A 20,910-nucleotide genomic window follows, 5' to 3' on the forward strand; every position below is an offset into this window, starting at 1 on the left:
AGCCCCCCCAGCTCTCCCAGCCTGGCTCCAGAGCAGAGGGGCTCCAGCCTCGTGATTAACTCAGTGTCCTTCTCCAATTCTGGAACATGCACAGTTATCTGTAATATATTTTCAGGTGTTTCTCATTGCAGAGAAATATGTTTTCAAGAAGAATCACAACATCGGCAGTCATTATGCACTTCTACACATAAATATTCATTCCCCTGTCCCTTTCACATGCAGTTTCAAGTCTCAGTTTTAAGAACGGTAAAATTTTCACACAGGAAATCGATGGGATATGAATGTGCAGGTAATTTAACTCTTTTTTTCTCCGTTTTTTTAGTACGGGAAACGTTGGAATTCCCTATCCAAGGCAGAGCGCCTTGCGCCCCCTGCTGGCCGCGGGGGGAACTGCGTGTGAGCGACGCCGAAATGCCCCAAATTGTCCCCGTCCATTCCCGGGGCTTGAAACGCAGAAAGGGACAAAATCCAAATAGCGGGCAGATCTACCGAAGGATTTAAACCGGGGAAATAAAGGTCATTAAAGCAGCGCGCCTTGAAGGGAAAAGCTCCTTGTGAAAGAGAGGAGGAAAAAGCAGGCTGTGACAAATGGAAAAATTATCAGATGTAAATACAGAAAATGAAGTCAATCTTTTTCTGTTGGTTTAGCAGTGGTACTTTGCCCTTCGGCACTGTGTATTTGGTAAATAGTCTGAGCAGGACATTCACAGCGTTTTCTTTCTGAGAAGAATAGCATGTTCCCAATTGTTTAATGTTGTGGCTAAAATTCATGTTTCAAATACAAACAGAGAAATTTCATAAAACAAAAATAAACAAACTATTGGAGATCCCAGCAGTAAGAGCTTGACATAACCCTACTTCTCTCAGAGCTTCAAATGTCCCTCACTCCCCCTCACAGGCTGTGAGTCAGCAGGGGAGGAGGATACTTAGATTAGAAACACCAAACTGTGGAACAATAATTACACAAATGTTATTTTGGTTGCTCTTCAGATGCTCCTGCAGTTAAAATCTGCTAAATTAGGAGAACTGCAGTGATCAGAACCTCAGCTGATACCTGTCAAGTTCTGACTTGATGCCCCAAACTTGCAGTGCCACAACAAGGCTTCATGCCACCCAAAAAATCTGATTTATGACCCCCTTGTCACAAATAAGAAGAGGAATCATCATTTCAGCCTTCCTGCAGAGCTGGCACTGAGCACTGTCTCTGCTGCTTTTGGTTAACTGGTAATTGGAAGACAACAGGAATCAGATCAAACAGGGCCCTGAAGTCCCAAGTTTCAGGCCAGATCATCATCTGTGCAAACTGGCATGAGGTTGGTACCTCACTGGGGGCACATTCCAATACCAATGTCACTCCAAAATGGATCATTTTGCCTTGGAATGATTTTGCTATAACTGTCAGGAGTCTTTGGTACCCAGAAATGTCCACGCTCCAGTGACGAACACGAGCCTCGGAGTGACAGTTCTATTATTCAACCCAATTCTGCATTCCAAATATCCTCATCCTCTACAGATGCTGGGAATACTGTTTTCCCCAACACCATGGGTCCCAGCAGGAGATGCTCTGCAGAAACAGCCAGAGAGGAGCCTGTGTGGAGCACAAATTGCCATCTGAATTCGTGCATTATGCCCCCAGAGCAACATGTGATGCTTGTTTCAGCCTTTATTAGCAGAGACACAAGGAAGCTTTTATCTTCTGTTTACTGGGACGGGAATAAACGCAAAGAGTTAATATGTAACCATCCTTTTGTGGGTTTTTAAGGGCAGAGCCCTGGCCTGGGGGCACTCGGGACGTCGGGGACTGGCAGGATGCATCCCCTGGCACTGCTCGGGTGCCTGGTGGCTCTGAGCCACTGCGCTCTCACGACCAAAGGTGAGTGCCTTCCACCTCCTAGGACAGCCCCATCCTGAGGTGGGAATGGGGGAAACTGGAGAAAAGAACGGGATTTTAAAGCCTTTAGATAATCCTGGTCGAGTGTTTTGGTCAGGGCTTTTCTCTGAGAGCTTTTCTTCTCTTTTCGCTTTCCATTCTTCCCTCTGTCTCTTCCTGTGGCGAGGTGAGTGGCTGTGTACAAAAGCATAAAACGAAGGAAAGCAGAAGAAATGCAGACAGATGTTGTGGGACCCAGCTGCCTGGGTGCCAGGGGGGAACTGTGTGTGCCAGGAATTAACCTGCTCCATCCCTGCTCACCCCTCCTGCCTTGCTTTCCTCCTCCTTTCCCCCCCACCAAGAGCTCCAGGCACTGTCTCATGTCCCCTCTCTCTGTGTCTGCTATTTATTTCTCCAGCCTGAGCTCCCTGTCCCTCTGTGCTCTCCCCTCGATGGCAGCAGGAGCCTCTCTCCATGTCCTCAGCAGGAGCTCAGGCTGCACCCTCTGTTTCTCCCTCGCTGTTCCCTCCTGTTCTCACCCTCTGGCTGATGAGCTGTTCCTGCTGTCACCGTGCTAGAGCTGTTTGGGAAGCAGAGCTGGCTCATGGAACAGAGGGTTTACCCCAGTGAACAGAAAAGTTGGGGAAAAAAAGGAATTTAATTACAAGAAAAAATACCTGATTTCAGGCTGACCCCCACCAAACAGATTTGGATTAAAAATGAAAGGCTTTTGTTTGCTTCTAAGTCCTTCTCACGCTGTTTTGTCCAAGGCAATTTACTGTAATTGAATCCACAGAATTCACAGAATCACCAGGTTGGAAGAGACCTTCAAGGTCATCGAGTCCAGCCCAGCCCCAGCCCCTCACCCAAACCCTGGCCCCCAGTGCCACATCCAGGCTTTGTTAAACACACCCAGGGGTGGGGACTCCACCACCTCCCTGGGCAGCCATTGCAGAACTTTATCACCCTTTCTGTAAAAAACTTTTTCCTGCTATCCAACCTGTATTTCCCTTGATGCAGCTTGACTCAATTTGTTCACCACCTTCATAAATCTATTTTGGAGGAAAAATAAATTTTAGTTTAAGCAGTGACACCAAATCTAACCGGGACCATTGGTGGAGCTGCTGAGGAGAAGAAGAACAGCACATTTTTTTCTGGCTAATAATCAGCTGCCTCAGGAAGACAAAAGCTCAGGGCAAGGAGATTCTATAACTCATAACAATAGAGAATCCTCTGCTTCAAGCTGAGAAATCAAAACAACTCCAATTTGCTAACTGGAGAACCTGCAGCAGATCCCAACCATGCCTGACCTCTCTCCAACTTGTAAACAAAACCTCTTGTAAATTCCTTTCCTCCAGTCTGTCCCAGGCCACCAGAAGTGTTGTTTGCCACACTCAATGTAGACAAAAAGGTGTATGAAGTGGGTGAGGAAGTGGAGTACACCTGCCGGCCCGGGTTCATGCCCAACAGTGGCCAGAGGAAGTACACGTGCCTCCCGACGGGCAAGTGGGCCTTCAACACCCTGCTCTGCCTCCGTGAGTACCAGCACCTCCTGCCCCTGTGTGCACGGATCTGAAAGGGCATTTCAGAATCTACAGGAGGAATTGGATGGATTTCAGCAGGTCTCTCTCCACTGGTTCTTCCCACGCTTGCTGGAGGACAGCAGTGTGTGGAAGAGGGGTGGTTGTCACAGACATTTCTTTTATGAAAAATCTTCTCTCAAGATTTTTCCTGCTGAAGCTGAGAAGTTCAGCAACAAGATGTAAACAATAGGTTATCTGCTGCTGTGGAATGCAGCAGGTCCGTCTGGATTGGCCCAGCTTGGATGTTTAGAAATAATGGCCAATCCAGAACTGAGCTCGCTCGGACACAGTCCGAGAGAGAGCAGAGTTTGTTATTCATTCTTTCTATTCTATTTTTAGCTTAGCAAGCTTCTGAAAAGCTCTCTTGCTTTTTCTTTGTAGCATAGTTATAGCATATGTATAAAATAATAAATCAAGCCTTCTGATAATAGAGTCAACCTTCTCGTCTCTTCCTTCACCCAAGAACCCTTGTGACAACCGTCACAGGTGGTGATGGAAAGGATCTTCCCATCTGTGTCCCACAGCTGCCCCTCAGCCCCAGCTCTCAGTGTAACAGAAATTACACTGAGGCTGGATTTTCACTGGAAACATTTGACCCTACGCTTCAGGGTCTGAGTTTCTTCAGCATTTTAATACCAGCAGAAGTTCTGCCCATATGTAGGACACATTTTTCATTCCCAAATGTCACGTACACAGATGGGGATGGAGATTGGAGCTGGACAGGAGGAACCTTCATCCACCCCAGCCCTGCAGTGCTCATTTTCTAACAACACGTGCTGCTTCATAACCCCTGCATTCATTGCATCCCTCAGAGGCATTTCCATCATTTCATTGCAGACAACTTACATTCCTCAGGCTATCAAGTGTTAAAAATATTTAATCCCAAAAACCTTGTATTTTGATGGAAATGTAGAACAGCCAGACTTGTGGAATGTAGTACATGGGAGTGGAGAAATGTGAAAGACACCAGGATGAATGTTTATGATCCTACCTGTTCCCACTATAATGAAATTATTATGTCATGCCTCATGAAATAATATTATCTTCTTCTAATATTTAATAAACAGCAAAGAGATGTCCCCCTCCTCCACCCCTGCAGAATGGGAAAATGGATTTTGAAGAGTTTCAGTACCAGAGTACTGTAACTTTTTCATGTGATCCAGGGTAAGTGTTCCCTTCCTCATACTGCTAACTAAACAACCTAAATCACACTGTAGTATCACCCAGTGCCATACTGCAAGACAGAGAACATCGAAAACTGCAGATAAAAACTCATCTACATTTCAGAAATCATTAAAAAAAAGCCTGTCTGGTGATCCACCTCTGTTCAGTCTTGGCTATAATATTATGGGGCTTTGCTACTCCAAAGAAAAGTCTTACAAATACAGAAACCACCAAAATAGCAGAGATTTTATGCAAAAAATTTATTCTGGACTGCTTCCCCTTGCTTTTCAAATCCTCTTATTACATCATGAGATGAAATCCTACAGCAGAGAGTAGATAATCTCCATCAAAGTTATGCTGTTGGGCTCTGAGGACTGGAAATTGTGTTTCTATGCCTTTCCAAGCTCAGTAAATGAAAACATGAGGTTAATCCTAACTTACCTGCAGTAAATTCACTTTTCCTCAGGGCTACTTGTTAGCTTTAGGAAAAAAAAAAGGATGCATTTAAAAAGTAGTTATGGTAAATGCAGGGAAGTATTTGATAGTAGCATGTATTTAATTGTACTTGGGTAATTAATGACAAAACAGGGCTTCCCTGGAAGGGGACAGGTGAGACACAGCCTAGAGCTCAATGAGAAGTGTCAACAGCCTCAACAACCTCCTTCTGTAAAAAAGGAGCAAGATAAGGAATAAATAAATTCAACTATGACACCAAGTGTAGCAATGGGACTTGATTTGATTTTGTTAATTCAAATTTACTGTTTTCAGCTGTGTGATATTGAAATGCCAGACTCATTAATATTTCTTTAAAACTCAGAGTAGATGTTAGTAGTGTGAATACAGAGGATGGGAGAGAAGTGTGTAATGTGCATATGGAAATTGAAATGTCTGGGATTAAAATATAACAATGCACTGCGGTGACTTTAGTTCTTAAGAGCACTGAATTCTTTCCAATATTTGGTCCTAGTTGCTATAATTAACTGGGAACTCCTCTCAAGAAACCATACTATTTGCATTAGCAATCACAGATCAATATTTGCTATTTACATGCATCCATAGCATTAATCAGTTGTAGAAATTAATATGTAAAACAGAATATAAAGTTGAAACAACAAAACATCTTGTTGTACCAAGCCTTCTGCCTGGGTCTTTGCAATATTTGGATATTAACAGTTTTTCAGATCTGATTCTAAACTCCCTTTGAGGTCAGGAACTGTTAAACTAGAGAAGGATTTCAGAGCTGGATTCTTCATTCTGTTTATGAGAAATGGCAGATCTTTGATTGATCTCCCTGCTCTGATAACCAGGTCTGTTTGTTTCCAGCTACAACCTCGTCGGGTCAAGAACGAGCCAGTGCATGGCAGATGGAAAGTGGACTGGAACTTCTCCCCAGTGTCAACGTATGTGTTTCAATAAAAAATAAATATCCGTATTCTTATTCCAGAAATATTCCTTTGCATTGCTCAGAATTATATATACTCTTATTCAGAAGTCTCCTCTAGTGCTGTGCAAAAAGCTGGTTGGGAAAAAATCAAGCAAAATGCTGCATATTTAGTTTTCTATGTGTGGGTTTTAGAGAAATGCAGTTGAAAGGTCTGAACAAAAGGTCGGGATCAGGGATGCTATTTACAGCTGGAGGTAAGATGCTTATCCACTCAAATTCCTCCTCCCTGTGTATAAAAAGAGGATATTGTCATGCCTTTGTACTTATGCAGGGTTTTGCCATAACCTATCCTGCAAAACCACTTGACTGAACAGCAGTAATATTAGCTGAAAAATCCAGCAAAAATCATGAATTCCATACTCTGAGGCCCCTCTGACACTTTTAACTTAAATTATATTTTGCCAGCTGTGATTCCATGTGGCTTCATTTAGTCATAAGACTGTTGCTCCTTTGATTCCACAATTATTTGATCGTTAAGATTTAATTTTCTGAATGCTTTTTTTTTCTGAATGTTTTCAACCTTCTGAATTTTCTGAATTCTGTGCTTTTGTAGCTGTGACTTGTGCACCTCCTTCGCTCCCAGAATTTGGGGTCATCTCTTTCCGCCGCCTACATCCTGGAAATGTCTCTCATTTCCTGGACACAATCCAGTTTGAATGTGTCCCTCCTCTCGCCCTGATTGGGAATGAGACAGCCACCTGCATGGCCAATGGCACCTGGAGCAGCATTCCAGTGTGCAAGGGTGAGTAACTCACTTTTATCCACACCAAAAAATATCCCTGAGAGTTGCAAAAACAAAACTAAATTAACAACATTTTAATATTTTATACAACTGTAATTGCAAACATACAGACAATTCCTCTGCAGCTGAATTCTGCAATCATTCAGGCTCGTGGATCAAGGAGATTGCTAACTCATGGCACATAACACGGGATTGACAAAACATTTGCTGCAGGTGTAAAGGTTATATAAACAAACCCTGCTAAACATGGTGCACAGTGGGCAACCTGAGCCTGGCCTCCAGTGTGCAGCCAACACTTCATTCTAAGTGCTCAGATTCACCTAAGAAACAGCCAACCTTACCCTCAGTCCTAAAAACTTCCCTGCTTTTAGTTAAATTACACCATGTTTAAGTCACGTTATAACCACAGATTGCAATGGATGTGTATTTAAAACAAGTAATGTTTATTTATTTGTTGTGGTTTTTAAGCTGTCTTTCCCCTGGCTGTGTTTTCCTGTGAAAGAGGCTACAACGACCCATTGTGAAAGTTTTTGTACATTTTCCAGGTTCATAGCTGTGTTTTTGACCTGTGACACTGCTAAAGCTTTGGGTTTGGTTTTGTCCCCCAGTTGTCAACTGCCCCACTCCAATAGGAATAGAAAATGGGTTTATAGAGTTTGCTGTGCGCAGAACCTACCACTACAACGAGAGTGTCAGCTTCGGCTGCCAGCCCGGCTTCGTGATGGAGGGATCCAAACATTCCCGCTGTGAGAACACTGGGAACTGGTCCACAAAGCCAGTCTGCAGAGGTGAGCACCCCCCATCCCCAGAAACCAGGGATCAGACTGAACTCCTCCACCTGACCACTGCTCTGACTGTTGAGCTGTCACTTCTTGGGACTTCTGCTGCTCACAGTGACCCCAAGATGGGTTAGAAAGTCTCTTTTCCCAGCCCTGTGGTCAAAGAAGGAGTCAGAACTCTTCAGTTCTCGTTTTCAAGGTTGTTTATTGTTTCTTATCTATGAAATTCTTTCTCTGGCCTGCTGAGGTCTGTTCAGCAGGTCAGACAGAGGCACACTGGTGTTATCTTTTTATATTAAAAACTATGTGTACAGTATTTACCATAACTTCCCAATCCCTATCACCTGTGTTAGACACTGAGCTTCTACTCTAAACCAATCCAAAAGTGCCACCACCACCAAGAAGATGGAGGCCAAGAAGAAGAAGGAGAAAGATTGGACACGCCCAGATTCCTCCATCTTGCCTCCTGAACCCCAATTCTAAAAACCCCAAAAAATCTATTTTTCACCCTGTGAGAGACTAACTATTATTCTACTTAGACTTTCATGGCTTGCAGATCCTCATATAAGGTTGGTAATTTTTTCCATGGGTCATAATCAAAGTCACAGGCCACTTGGGCTCTGTGCCAGGGTCTCTGAGCCCCCTGGCAGGGGCTCGGGCAATCCAGGACAGCCAGAGGGATGTCCTGAATTCCAACAGTCACTCCTTTGTGCAAGAGCTGCGCTCAAAGGGAAGCCAAAAAAAGGAATTGCAAGGCCCTGATAATCTAAGCCCTCTCCCAACACTGAATGTTGTATGACATTGATGTATCTGGATTGACTTCAATAATCAGCCATGTAACTTTATTCTGTCTGAGTATTTCCTCTCCTCTTCCTATTTCATGTCATTAGAAATTACACTGAGGCTGGATTTTCACTGGAAACTTTTGACCCTATGCTTCAGGGTCTGAATTTCTTCAGCATTTTAATACCAGCAGAAGTTCTGTCCATATGTAGGGCACATTTTTCATTCCCAAATGTCATATACACAGAATTCTGCTGGGATCTGATCTACCCCCTTTCCAAACCTGCTCCTTATAACTGGATTTTTTTCCAGCACCATGTAAAATACCAGTTAAGAAAGCTGTAGTGTTGTACAACGGTGAGAAGAAGAGAGTTCAGAATGATCTGAAGGATGGCATTCTGCATGGGGAAACTGTATCCTTCTTCTGCAAGAACAAGGAAAAATCCTGTGCCTACACTGTAGATGCGGCATGTGTGGATGGCAACTTCACCCTCCCTGCCTGCTTTAAAGGTATGAGCCAGGCTGCTCACAAACCAGCTCCTGGTGGGGGAATTACAACTGCTCAATGTGGGGGACAATGTCATAATTCATCTTCAAGCCCTACTTGAGTGGCTATTTGAATTCCTGGGTGTTTGAGTTTTTGGGTATTCTGGAAGAAAATGGCCCAAGGAGAGAATGCTCAGCAAGAATTTTCCTTTGGTTGTGCCAGAGCCTTGCTTTAATTCCTGTCCTGTCCTAGAAGATGTTACTTAAAGATGTTACTAGCCCAAAGAAAAGGCCATATGTGAAGTATTCTGGAATTTCCCAAATCCTTGGATCAGCACCTTCTTTAGGGACAAAAAGCCTGAACACTGCTGCAGGTTTGAGAACCTGACATATTCCCTCCTATTCTGGTGAATTATTCCCACCTTATGCTGATCAGGAAAACACTTTGGACCAGGAGTGTTGAAAAGCAGCTGAGAGCTGTGGGGAGGAGTTGATGCTGGAGGAAAAGCTTCACAGGCACTCAGGCTTTTAGAATAAATAAATAGACATTACCAACTTTGCTAGCAAGAGGAAATGTTTCACACTTGTTTTGCCAATATTCCTTGCATAGGATTTTCCTTGTAAATTTTAGTTTCATTTCTAAGCAAAGGAAAAGCACAGCCTGTCCACGATGAAAACATCTCTCTCACATTTGGCTTCTGATGCACGTAGCTCAGCTTTATTAAGGTAGAAAATAAAAGCGTATTTCTTCCAACAGTTTCACTATGATGCAGATTGCTCACCTCGCTGTTGTTTTCAGCTGTCACATGTTATAAGAAATTAACCCAAGTTCTTCAATTGTCTCCAACAGAACGTGGCTTTTTCTCAACTCTGGTGAAGAAAGACCCCTCAGAGATGAAAGCATGTGAAGATGAAGCCTGAAGCAGAGAAATAACCCAGTACTAAATTTCTGCCTTACTGAGACAGAACATTCCATATACAAGAGGAAAACGTAGGTCCTGTGAGTGTAATTTGGGTCTTGCAAATGTAACTCAGGTCCTGTAAATGCAAATTTCCAGGTGAACTCTGGAATCTGTGAATGCTTTCTTCCCTCCCACTGTCCTCTCCAGCCTCTCCCACAAGCTACAACACATCATTTCAGCCATTAACTTCCACTCTCTTGTCTCTGCCTTCATCCAAATCCCTGCACTAGTGCTTCTCTCTCCACATTTCCAACATTTATGCAACTGTAAATGACCTCCTCAATAGCGGTTGCTTTACAATAAAGTGATTTTCAGCCACTAGTGTGTTCTTATTTAATATTACCTAATCATCAATCAGATCCTTTAGCTCTGGACTGATTTATAGCAAGAGGCCTTAATCATTAGTAATTACTGGATTCTGATTCCATTACCACTCCCCTGTGACACGGAGTGGACCTTTAATTATAGATGGACAGAGGGCCATGAGCCTGGGGTTTTCCAGAATTTACGTAAGTAGAAAGACTGAGATTTCCAAATGAGTTTAGAAGCCAAGAATCCAACCATGATTTAAACATCAACAGCATCAGATAAAGGGTTTTTTAATATTGCTTTTAAAAAATTGCTTTAGTTAGTAAGACTATTTACGTTTTAGAGATTCTAACTTCACCTGAAACTGTTTTAAACCACTGTTAATTTTTACCTCTGTTTCAATATTACACAACAGAATTGCTTCAGTTTTGGTTTTTTTGTTGTTGTTATTTTTTTTTAAGAGAACTGTACACCATTGAGCAACAGTTCTGATCTCTGATCATTAAGTAGCTCTGAAGTAAACTGTACTTTTAATTTGATTTATGATACAGGCAGCTTACTGGTATGATCCAGTCTGGCAAGTTTTGTGCTTATGTCTGTATTTTCATTCAGAAAAAGTAATTATAATTTCAACATACTAGAAAGTGATACAGAAATATTTGTGGTACACTTACAATAAATTGTCATGAGTCATACAGGGTTCCCTCTGCAGTTTAAAAGCCTTTTCTTTGACAAAAAGCATGAGCTCCACAGTAAGTAATAATCCACTGCAGAACTTTTAAAAGGACCATTTAACATTAAGATCAAGCTACTTGTAAGATGGTAGAGCTGCCATTAAAGAACTCCAAACATATTCTAATTATCTTTTTTCTTTTTTTTTTTTGTAAGGCTGCATATGAATATTTTAATAGTATGACTGATGTAAATTGTCCTTATGCTTTCTATTTTTAAGGAGAGATCGAGACAGCTATTATTAAGTATTTAGTCCTTTGTACTCAGCAACAATTTAATTTTCTATGCAGAGACAGAAAATTCATGCTGGCAACTGAAGTGGGTATTTTGTTGGTGCAGTGTGTGCCATATTTTGGTTGAACACATTTAGGTGGGATCCTCAAATGAAGTTTGCAGTCCAAGATACCCATAAGTCCTTCTAACACATACATAGCTCAGCTGGCAGGAGCCAATTAATTTGGAAATCCAGTCTAAATGTGGTGTGGATCCATCTCTGGGATCAGGATGTTCAGGACAGTTGCTGAGATACCAAACACAGTTTAATATTAACTCGTGTGTCACAGCAAACCCTGTGAAGTTGGTGTAAGCAAACTTAGCATTCACTGCCACCCAAATGCAGCTTGTCCCTGAAATGCCTTGTGTTTTGCACAAAAAACAGCTGCCCTAGGAAAACTGAGGTTTTTCTAAGGAAATTTTCCCAGTTCTACTTACCCATACAGCAGAATAATGACTGAACAAATCAGCTGGCCCTGCTTCCTGACTGGATGTGAAGCACTGGAATACTTGAAAGGATCACCCTTAGGAGCCAATGTTCACATGCTGAATTTATTATCTACTCTCCTGAAGCAAGAAGAGGGAGGAAAAAAAACCTGTGACCTGTTAACTCTTTGAAGTAGTGAGGTGTTTGTGAATCACAACTTTCCAGACATGAAAGATTTGCTCAGAAGGGCTGAAAAATGATGTCTTGCAACTCAAAGTGTTCCAGAAGCTGGTATGAGGCAGTGAGACCTGCCTTCTTTTTTTTTTCTGTATTTTTGAGATGTTTGAAAAAATGCCTTTAGCTGTGTTCATGTTACTTGTAGCAACCTGCTGAGACAGTTAAAGAGATAAGAGAACATGGTAAAATGTGGGGGAAAGAAAAAAAAGTATTGAATATGTTTTGCTTAAATGACCATATTTTTACAATTCAAATTGGGATTCAAATTTTGGTTGGGATATATTTGTCTTGTGTACCAGTGTGTCTACAGTGATTTCCTCAGGAGGGTCAGGGCTCCTCATGTCCAGGCTGCAGCTTTGGATGGAGACAAGATCTCAGTCATTTCCTCAGTCTTGTGTTTTTCTTTCTGGTTTTTTGGACAGAAGTTATGCAATTGTCAAATCACTTCAGGTAGGCTCCAAACTCTCTGGCCACCCTGCTCTGCCTTGGGAAGCAGACCCTGAAACTGGATCTACTGCCTCAGGAAATTTCTCCCAGAGTAGGGGTTCCAGTCATTGATTTTGCTGGGCCTTGTGCTCTTTTTTACCATGTTCCAGCAAATTCAGTTTTTCAAACTACTTTGTGATGAGTATGACAGAGATATACCCAAATCTGAAGGCAATGTGCAGAAACACAGCAGCCCTGCTCTGCTGCAAGGATCTACCATGGATTTAACACACATGAAAAGTGTCCCGTGTTCCAATATATATCAAATGACAATTACTTTAAATCTGGAATTTCAAGATAATAAATCATGCTTGTAATGTACCCTTGAGATTCTACCATGGTTGAAATACTCCATCAGTGATTTTTGCACTGCTTCTGTGCAAATGTGGGTTTAAGGCACTCTGAGCAGGCCCCAGTGTAGCTGTCAGATCTATCACCCAATGAGCCCTAACACGGAATCATTCCTGCTGAAGATTAGCTCAGAAATCAAAGAAAACAGCCAATTTCCTACTGTACATGTAAGGGTTTCTTGTTTGATCTCTATGTGCATCTGAATCAAACTCAGAAGTGTTGAAGAGTTTGTTTGTTCGAGATAAAAGCGCTTTAGATGCTACACACAGAGCAAAGCCCGTGACAGATTTTGGGGAAAGAGAAATGTATGAATCAAAGAGGTCAGAGGGTTTATTTGGGATCATGCATACACACAATCACTTCATTCTCTCAGGAAGAGACTGACTGAAATCTTTCAGCTTTCTCTAATTCTTTTGGATTAATTGATAGTTTTCTAACTTTCTAACAAAACAACAAGTACAACCCATGGTTTTTGTGCAGAAGTGTCAGGCAATGTGCTTTGAAATTCTTCTATTCCACAACACCCCCTCATGTTCTCTGTCCTTGGGATAGGACAACCCAGAAACCATCAGCAATATGAAACACATTTAATGTTTTAAAGTGAGCTCAAAATCTCTCTATTACCTACAAGAATATACTTGAACAGATTTTACTCTGAAACTGTGAATAAAATTGGCTCTGCAATTATTGAACCTTCTCCTGAAATTTCATTCTCATTTTATCCACTCATATTTCTGGCACCCACCCCCCCACTGCTCAGGCTCAAAAGCTACTTCTGGTTTATTGACCTTTAACTTCAGGGTGGCAAATATTTCTAAGCTCTGAATAGAAACATTTTTTCCCCCAAAATGTTGATCATAATGAAGATACAAAAATAGAAATAGCCAAAATCAGCTAGCAGGAATAAAATACCACATCACAAAGAACCTGGTCATCGAGTCCAACCCAGCCCCAACACCTCAACTAAATCCTGGCCCCCAGTGCCACATCCAGGCTTTGTTAAACACACCCAGGGATGGGGATTCCACCACCTCCCCGGGCAGAACATTCCAGTATTTTATCACTCTTTCCATGAAAAAAATGCCACAGCATCCCAAAAACCTCACTTCCTCTCAAACCAGGACACTCCCCCACTGCTGCTGTACCCTCACTGCTCTAGTCCCAGCTCTCCTGTACTAAAAAGGCACCAAGTCCATCCCCTGCATATCAAGGACCTGGACCAGTCCCATTAAATTCATAGCACAGAATCGTAGAATTGAGAGGGAAGAGACCTTAAAGCCCATCCAGTGCCACCCCTGCCATGGGCAGGGACACTTCCACTGTCCCAGGCTGCTCCAAGCCCCAGCCTGGCCTTGGGCACTGCCGGGATGCAGGGGCAGCCACAGCTGCTCTGGGCACCTGTGCCAGGGCCTGCCCACCCTCACAGTCATGAATTCCTTCCCAATATTTCATCCAGCCCTGCCCTTTGGCAGTGGGAGCCATTCCCTGTGTCCTGTCCCTCCATCCCTGTCCCCAGTCCCTCTCCAGCTCTCCTGGAGCCCCTTTAGCCCTGGGATGGGCTCTGAGGTTTCCCTGGAGCCTTCTCCTCTCCAGGTGAGCACCCCCAGCTCTCCCAGCCCTGGGATCATCCTGGAGCCTCCTCTGGGCTCTCTCCAGCAGCTCCAGCTCCTCCCTGTGCTGGGGCAGCTCTGCAGGTGGGCTCTGACCTGAGGGCAGAGGGCAGAGCCCCCTCCCTGCTGCCCATGCTGGGATCAGCCCAGGGCACACGGCCGGGGCACGCTGAGCTCCTCAGCCACCAACACCCGAGTCCTTCCCCATGGGGGATCCCCATCCATTCCCCACCCAGCCCGGCTTTGTGCTGGGATCGGCCAAATCCAGGTGCAGAACTTTGCACTCGGCATTTTTTTCACAGAAAGATGATAAGAGTTCTGGAATGGCTGCCCAGGGAGGTGGTGGAGTCACCATCCCTGATGTGTTTAAGGAAAGCCTGGATGTGGAACTGGGCGCCAGGGTTTAGTTGAGGTGTTGGGACACGGGCTGGAGTCGATTTTCTTGAATGTCTCTTCCAACTTGTGTGATTCTGTGATTCTGCAATCTCCCTTTCTCCCCCGCAGCTCCCCGAGGCTCTGCTGGGGACTCCTGAGGCGTTTTCAGTGCATGTCTGAGCAGATCCATAACTACCTACAAAGGGAATCTGGAGCAGAGCACTGGCTGTAGCCGGGACCGCACTGCTGGGCTGTGAGGACATTCATCACTTCGGGCAGGAATCACACAATGAAATAAACACAGAATATCCTGAGCGGGAAAGATCCCTGCACGGACACCGCAACAACCCCACCCTGGGCATCCCCGGCAGCGCTGTCCAAACGCTCCTGGAGCTCCGGCAGCCTCGAGGCCGTGCCCATTCTCATTCCCTGGGGAGCCTGGGCAGTGCCAGCACCCCTGGGGGTGGATTTTAACCTTTTAAAATCCAACCTAACCCTCTCCTGGGGCACAGCTCCAGCCGTGCCCTGGCTCCTGTTCCCGGTCACCAGAGGGAAGAGCCCAGCGCCTCTCAGAGCTGTGACCGCGGTGCCCCACCAGCACCTTCCTCGCACTCCTCAATCCCGAGAGCTTTCCCCGTTCCTGGAGACGAACAACTCCCCAGCCCCTGCGGGCTGTGCTCGCCATCTCCATCCCCCCCGCCTGAGGCCGCCCGGGCCGGGCCGGGCCAGCCCCGGTCACCGCGGAAACGGAAACGCGCGGGGCCGGGGCCGCCGGGAGCGGGGCCGGTTTGAACGTTCGGCCGCCGCCGCCGCCTCCCCCCGCCGTGGCCGCGACCCGCAGCCCCCCGAGGTAACGGGGCAGGGCCCGGCGGGGCAGGGAGGGCTGCCGGGGACACTGGAGTGCGCCCCGGGCCGGGGCACGGCCGGGGGCCGGGGCAGAGCGCCGGGAAGGGCCCCGGGGCGGTTCCGGGTGTGCGGCTCCGCCGGCACGGAGCGCGTTCAGTGCTGGATGTGCCAGGAAAGGCCCCGCTCCGCCGGGGAACGAACGGCGCGGGAGCGGAGAGCGCTGCTCTGTGCGGTGCTGCTTCCTGAAGAACACTCCTGACAGCTTCTTGCTTCTGCTACTTGTAACTATCGCTCTACTTGATGTTTTCCCTCCTTTCTCCCCCCTCTTCTTTAAAAAAATCCCAAACCTCTAATTCTGAGGAATACCAAGTTAGGAATGCGGTATCACACAAACGCCTTGAGGTGTTTTATACAAATTGGGTGTAATGAATATATTTATTGTGTGGTTGGCTATTCTGTTTCAAATCTAAACAAGCACATTCTTGTAGATTACACTGAGAACCTGTTATTTACAAAGAATCTGTCTTAGTTTTGTGCTTGTTTGAACATAACACATCCAGTTTCACTTTCTGTATTGTTCCAAGCACATCCTTGTGTGGCCTAAGACGAAGGGAGACTGATGTAAAACAGTATTTGACCTTTTCTACATCAATGACATTAATTTTGCAGGTTAATTTGTGTGCTTTCAACATGAGCAGTGAAGATGAAATAAAGGAAAAACTGGATGCGGAATTAGATCGCTGTATTGTGGCTATGAAGCCCTATGTCCTTAACCTGCAGAATAGTTCAGGTACAGATGGTAAAATGTGCATTTAAACACTAATAACAAAGCCCTAGAGACTGACAATTATTATGTGTAATTAATTTAACCAGGCACTTCATCTCTGACATTACAAGGTACAGTTTTGATGGGGGTTTGCACAACTTCTAAAGTTGGATTTTTTAGGTACCTACTGCAATTGTTTGACCTTATCTGTCTTATTGTCATGATGTAAATGTGCTTTTGCATAAATACATTAACATCTATCTTTAAAAAACTAGCTCAGTAGAAACTAAAAGCTTTTTCTCATTGTTTCTGAGATAGCAAATATTTTTTTATTATAAAGTTGTTAACATTTGTTCAGGAATGTATAATAATAGGAACACCAATTAATAAATGATGTTGCATTAATTTAATTTTTACAACAAGCTGGTTATTATTAAAGGCGCAAACCCTACAATTAAGAGCTTTATGTATAAACATTTAACAAAATGAATAATTTCCTTATCTGATAGCAAATCTTGTATAAATAGAGATTTATTTTTTTAAGTGGATGAGGATTTATTGTGTATTTAAAGCATTAATACTCATGCAAGCTGTAAGTTGTGGTTTATGGCAGCTCTTGCAGTGAGTGCAGAATTCCTGGGGTTTCCATGTTGTTTACAAAAGTGATGTAATCTTCTGGTAAACATGAATTTATAGAAAATGTTTGTGCAATGTGTAAATTTGAGCCATTGTTAAAGACTTATTTTTATTCTAAGTCTTTAACCATTTATTTAATTTGGCTTGGTCATTTGGGAGTTCGTTTTGTTTTAAACTTTGGCGTAGAAGGGAGAAACCTACAAAATTGGTGACAGTGATGGCTTCTGTTTTCTGCATGTGTTTGATTTGCTTTGAAAATGTATAGTGACCCCATATATCTGTATTTTCAGAAAGAAAAAGATGCTCACTATGGATTAAAAAACTCTGCAAACCTTCAGCAGCAGGCATAGGAATAGTGGGAAGGGAGAATCGAAACTTGTATGCCAAACTGCTGCTCCACATGCTGCAGAGAGGAGTTCTGAATGGTCCCTTCAACCAGAAACCAGAGGAAGGAATGCTGAAAACTTTGCCTGCCTACATGGTGAGTGTCATTACTTTATGAGACAGACTTGCTAAAACGTATCCTGGAATTGCTTTTCCATCCTAGATTTGGCACAAATGCGACAAATTATTCTGAATTGATTGAGTGGAAGTCTGTGATAAATAAAGGCATTTCTTGTAATTGACGCTGGGAAAACCTTTCAATGGGCAAAACTTTTTGTGTCTTCAAAGCTCTGGTTAGAAGGTGTATGAAAATAGGTGTTTGAAGGAACAGAAAGGTAATGTTTTTCTAGTTCTTTGGAAAAATCTAATAAAAGGACCCTTGAGGCTTTCTTTTGTCCTAATCAGTAGATAGCTCTTGTGAAAGGAAAATTGCCCATGAAGGTGGTGATTTTAGTAGCCTAAGAAGACTATAGAATTCAAATAGACATCATTAAAGTTGCAGTTTGTTTTCTGAATAACTGAATATGCTGTGTCAACCCTTGGCATCAACTTCAGTGACATAACAATGCCAATTTTTGCTAAAATTACCTATCCTTTAAGAAGTATTGGAAAATATTTACACTGTTGCCATGAATTCCCATGGGTTGGGAAGGTGGCATTTGCACACCTGACTGACCTCACTGGAAAAGGAATGATTGTGCTGCAGACAGTTGTGCAAGAAATGCTATTAGGGGTGTAAAGAATGCCTCTGTGTAAATATATTCTCCTGTTGATTTTGTATTTGTTCTCATTCTAGTCAGTTTATTTTGATGAACCAAGTTCACCAAGAGCTCGGAGCAGGCACGCTGGCTGCTTATCTGAGTGGGTGGTGGGAGACCTGGGCAACCATGACAGTAATCTATCCTCTGTGGAGGACTCATCTTCAGCAACAGCTTCTGCACATGGGTAAGGTTTCTGTCCTTGCTTCAGCAGTGTTTGATTTGTATTTAATAGCTGTAAGCTATTAAATGATGAGTTTGGATGAGTTTGTTGCACTCCCTCATGGACTCACCATCAGTGTTTATAGACAGAAACTCTGGTAACAGCTTCAATGTAATGAGAACTTCTGGACTGCTCTGTTCTTGCTTTTCTCCATTATGTTTTCTTCTCTGACTTACATCTCCTTCCATGTCCCATCTCCCTATCCTCTTTCTCTTCCTCTTGTTCTCCTCCTCCTTTCAGTTCCAGACACTTAACATGGAAAATCAAAGCTTACATCTGCAGTCTAAGGCCATGATGCTGAAAGCAGCTGTTTTATCAAATAGTTTTTAATGGCTTTTTCCCTGTAGATTAGAAATATAAACAAGCATACAGAAGGTAGATGTACAGGTTGTTCTGTGACTGTTGCTCACAGGTTTTTTAGAGGAAATGGAATAGTGGCTCCTTGCAGATAAGCAAGTTTTGCTGAGTGAGATTTAGGTTTTTGATTTGCAGCAGCCAGTGAGCTTAAACTGCATCCTCAGTCCCAGTCAGCTGAGAACAGAGCTGTTTACAGTAGGGAAAAAGGGTGAAATGTGTTGTTATTAAGGCTTGTTTTCCTGTTGGCTTAGAAAGATGTCCCTGCAGTATTGAAGGAGTGACAAGCTGGTCATTTGGACACTTGGAACACTTCAGCTCTATTCTGTCCTAATTTGTGGGAATCTTAGGTAAATTTCAGTTTAATCTACTGTTCTTAAGTATTTACTTTCTGGATTTTCTTACACAGTGCAACTTTGTGCTGATTGTCAAGATCTGTGTTCCTTTTTTTCTTTATGTGTCTTCATTTCAGTCATGGATGGAATTTCCTCTTGATTGCCCCTTCTAAAGTCTCATTAATGTTTAACCTCTCTGAAATCCTTGGTGAAGGAAGCACTCTTAGACATGGAGTGAATATTAGTCAAAGCCCAGTAGGTACTGTACAAGAGGAAGTGAATGTTTGCTCTACTTCTGCTTTCATTTCATTGTGTTAGAAATACATTTTCAAGTTTAGTTTCAGAAGTATCATTCTTTTTTCATGTCTTCACTTACATCTTTCATAAGTGGCCACCATGAGCTGTTCTCTTGTAGGCACACTGATGTTTATGCTGTTTATCATCATTTTTCAACCATGTTTTTAGTTTTCCAGCAGTGATTTGGCTAAGTGACAGATGGAGACTTGCAAGTTAAATCACATTGAGTATCATTGAACTGTTCTGTATCCATTAAATGTGTGTAATTCTGACAATCATTTAAAAAGTTATCTCTGAGGTCTCTGTACCTCCTTTTCTTGAGGATTAGGGGCTCTTCTGGTTGATTGCATTCGTGCTCTGATAAGAACCTGTGGTTTTGATAACAGACTTGTGGTTTAAGAACCAGAGGCAGACAATGGAGAATTTCCAGCTGAGTTATGATATTACTGATTTGGGCTTGGTGATACAGAGAATTCACTGGAAAGGGAATGATTCTGGTTTTGTTTCATTGTGTTAGAAACACATTTCCAAGTTTAGTTTCAGATAGATATAGAAAATTGTTAGGAGGAGCTGTTCAGATACCCTGAATTAAAAAAAAATAGATGTGACATTATGAAAACAAGGACTGTATCATGTTTTAGAAATGTTTTTTGAGACCTTGGAAGAACTTCTGTTACTGTTGTGCCATGTCAGGATCCCTGGCCTGGGTCTGACCAGGTTCTGTCAGTCCCTGGGAGCAGCATCAAGTCCAAGTATCACTCTGGGTGTGAGAAGCAATAAAATAATATGAGCACAACTCTCCTCTGTTAGGCCAAATTTAGCCCACTGAAATCTCTACAAGGCCACATTTGTGATGTAAAAATACACCTAATTACACTGAATTCCTGACTTGTGCTGTCAGCTGGGGTGGGATTTGTATATTCATTCCTCCCTCCTCATCCCACTGGGGCTGGTCCCTGCTGGATGAAAGCTGAGGTGCAGTTCCACCTATTCCCTCCCTTTTTTGCCATAGTTTTTTCTACCTGGTTTATAGTGGAATACTGGGAATTTGATATCTTTTCCCACTTTGTGTCTGAACCTAAGATTCAGCTTGGCCTGGCAAAGTTCCCAAAGTTATTTTTGGTGTAGTGAAGCTTTATTTCGCTTTTCCCCTTCTATCCTGTGGCAATGAAGCAATGCCTACACTGGTGATCAGAGTGGTTCCCAAGACTCTGCTGAGTTCTCTGGAGGCCTGAATTGCAAATTATTCCTGGATTGCAAATCATTCCATGCCAGGAGATGCCAGTAAATGTAATTGAATAATGTTACTGGTTTAAAGGAATTCAAAATCAGGTGTATATGCACAGCTCTGCCAGTGGATGCTTGGACCAAGAGTGGGGCTGTGTCTAAGGAAATCTGAATTTGTGTTGGAAAATTGTGATAGTTCTGTAGATTACATAAATTAATCTTCACTGCAATAAGAAACTTAATTTTCTTGCAAGTTTTGCAGAAAAATAGTGAAAGTCAATATTTCAGCTGTTGTGTTTTGAAAAATACAAAATATTTACATATTTAATATTTACTTAAATATGACCATGTTAAGATATTACCTATATCCAACATATAGATCCTGGTTTTCTTTGTATTTACAATTTTGAATGAGCAATCACTGCAGGTAAAATTGTAATATATTAAATATTTGTGGTTGTGCAGTTTGTA

At 43.0% G+C, this 20,910-nt stretch overlaps 2 protein-coding genes across 5 annotated transcripts in view; both read left to right on the forward strand.

Annotated features, from left to right (window-relative positions):
* Positions 1–1,809: 1,809 nt before the first annotated feature.
* APOH (apolipoprotein H) lies at positions 1,810–9,831 on the forward strand. The gene is made up of 8 exons (XM_030962144.1): positions 1,810–1,873; positions 3,229–3,405; positions 4,521–4,617; positions 5,941–6,017; positions 6,615–6,803; positions 7,412–7,591; positions 8,678–8,875; positions 9,702–9,831. The coding sequence occupies exons 1-8, from the start codon at positions 1,810–1,812 to the stop codon at positions 9,770–9,772; spliced, it is 1,053 nt and encodes a 350-aa protein (XP_030818004.1). The 3' UTR covers positions 9,773–9,831.
* A 5,597-nt stretch (positions 9,832–15,428) lies between these two features.
* The window catches only part of CEP112 (centrosomal protein 112), a 163,625-nt gene continuing 158,143 nt past the window's right edge, over positions 15,429–20,910 (forward strand). For 2 of the 4 annotated variants that reach the window (XM_030961841.1, XM_030961842.1), the window contains exons 1-3: positions 16,047–16,249; positions 17,152–17,342; positions 18,042–18,190. In XM_030961841.1, coding sequence (XP_030817701.1) covers positions 16,111–16,249; positions 17,152–17,342; positions 18,042–18,190 — 479 coding nt within the window. In that variant the 5' untranslated portion in view covers positions 16,047–16,110. Of the gene's footprint in view, positions 15,464–15,513; positions 15,741–16,046; positions 16,250–17,151; positions 17,343–18,041; positions 18,191–20,910 lie in introns of those variants that run through there. The other 2 variants (XM_030961844.1, XM_030961843.1) reach the window with 2 other exon arrangements.

Source organism: Camarhynchus parvulus, chromosome 18 (assembly GCF_901933205.1).
Source record: "Camarhynchus parvulus chromosome 18, STF_HiC, whole genome shotgun sequence".
Taxonomy (NCBI): domain Eukaryota; kingdom Metazoa; phylum Chordata; class Aves; order Passeriformes; family Thraupidae; genus Camarhynchus; species Camarhynchus parvulus.

What these genes read in the sequence shown, in the direction of transcription:
- APOH (XM_030962144.1), top strand. Translation starts at nt 1,810, where the DNA reads ATGCATCCCCTGGCACTGCTCGGGTGCCTGGTGGCTCTGAGCCACTGC. An exon ending in CAACACCCTGCTCTGCCTCC is followed by an intron (nt 3,406 to 4,520) that starts GTGAGTACCAGC and finishes TTTAATAAACAG; the next exon opens with CAAAGAGATGTCCCCCTCCT. An exon ending in CCTCCCTGCCTGCTTTAAAG is followed by an intron (nt 8,876 to 9,701) that starts GTATGAGCCAGG and finishes TGTCTCCAACAG; the next exon opens with AACGTGGCTTTTTCTCAACT.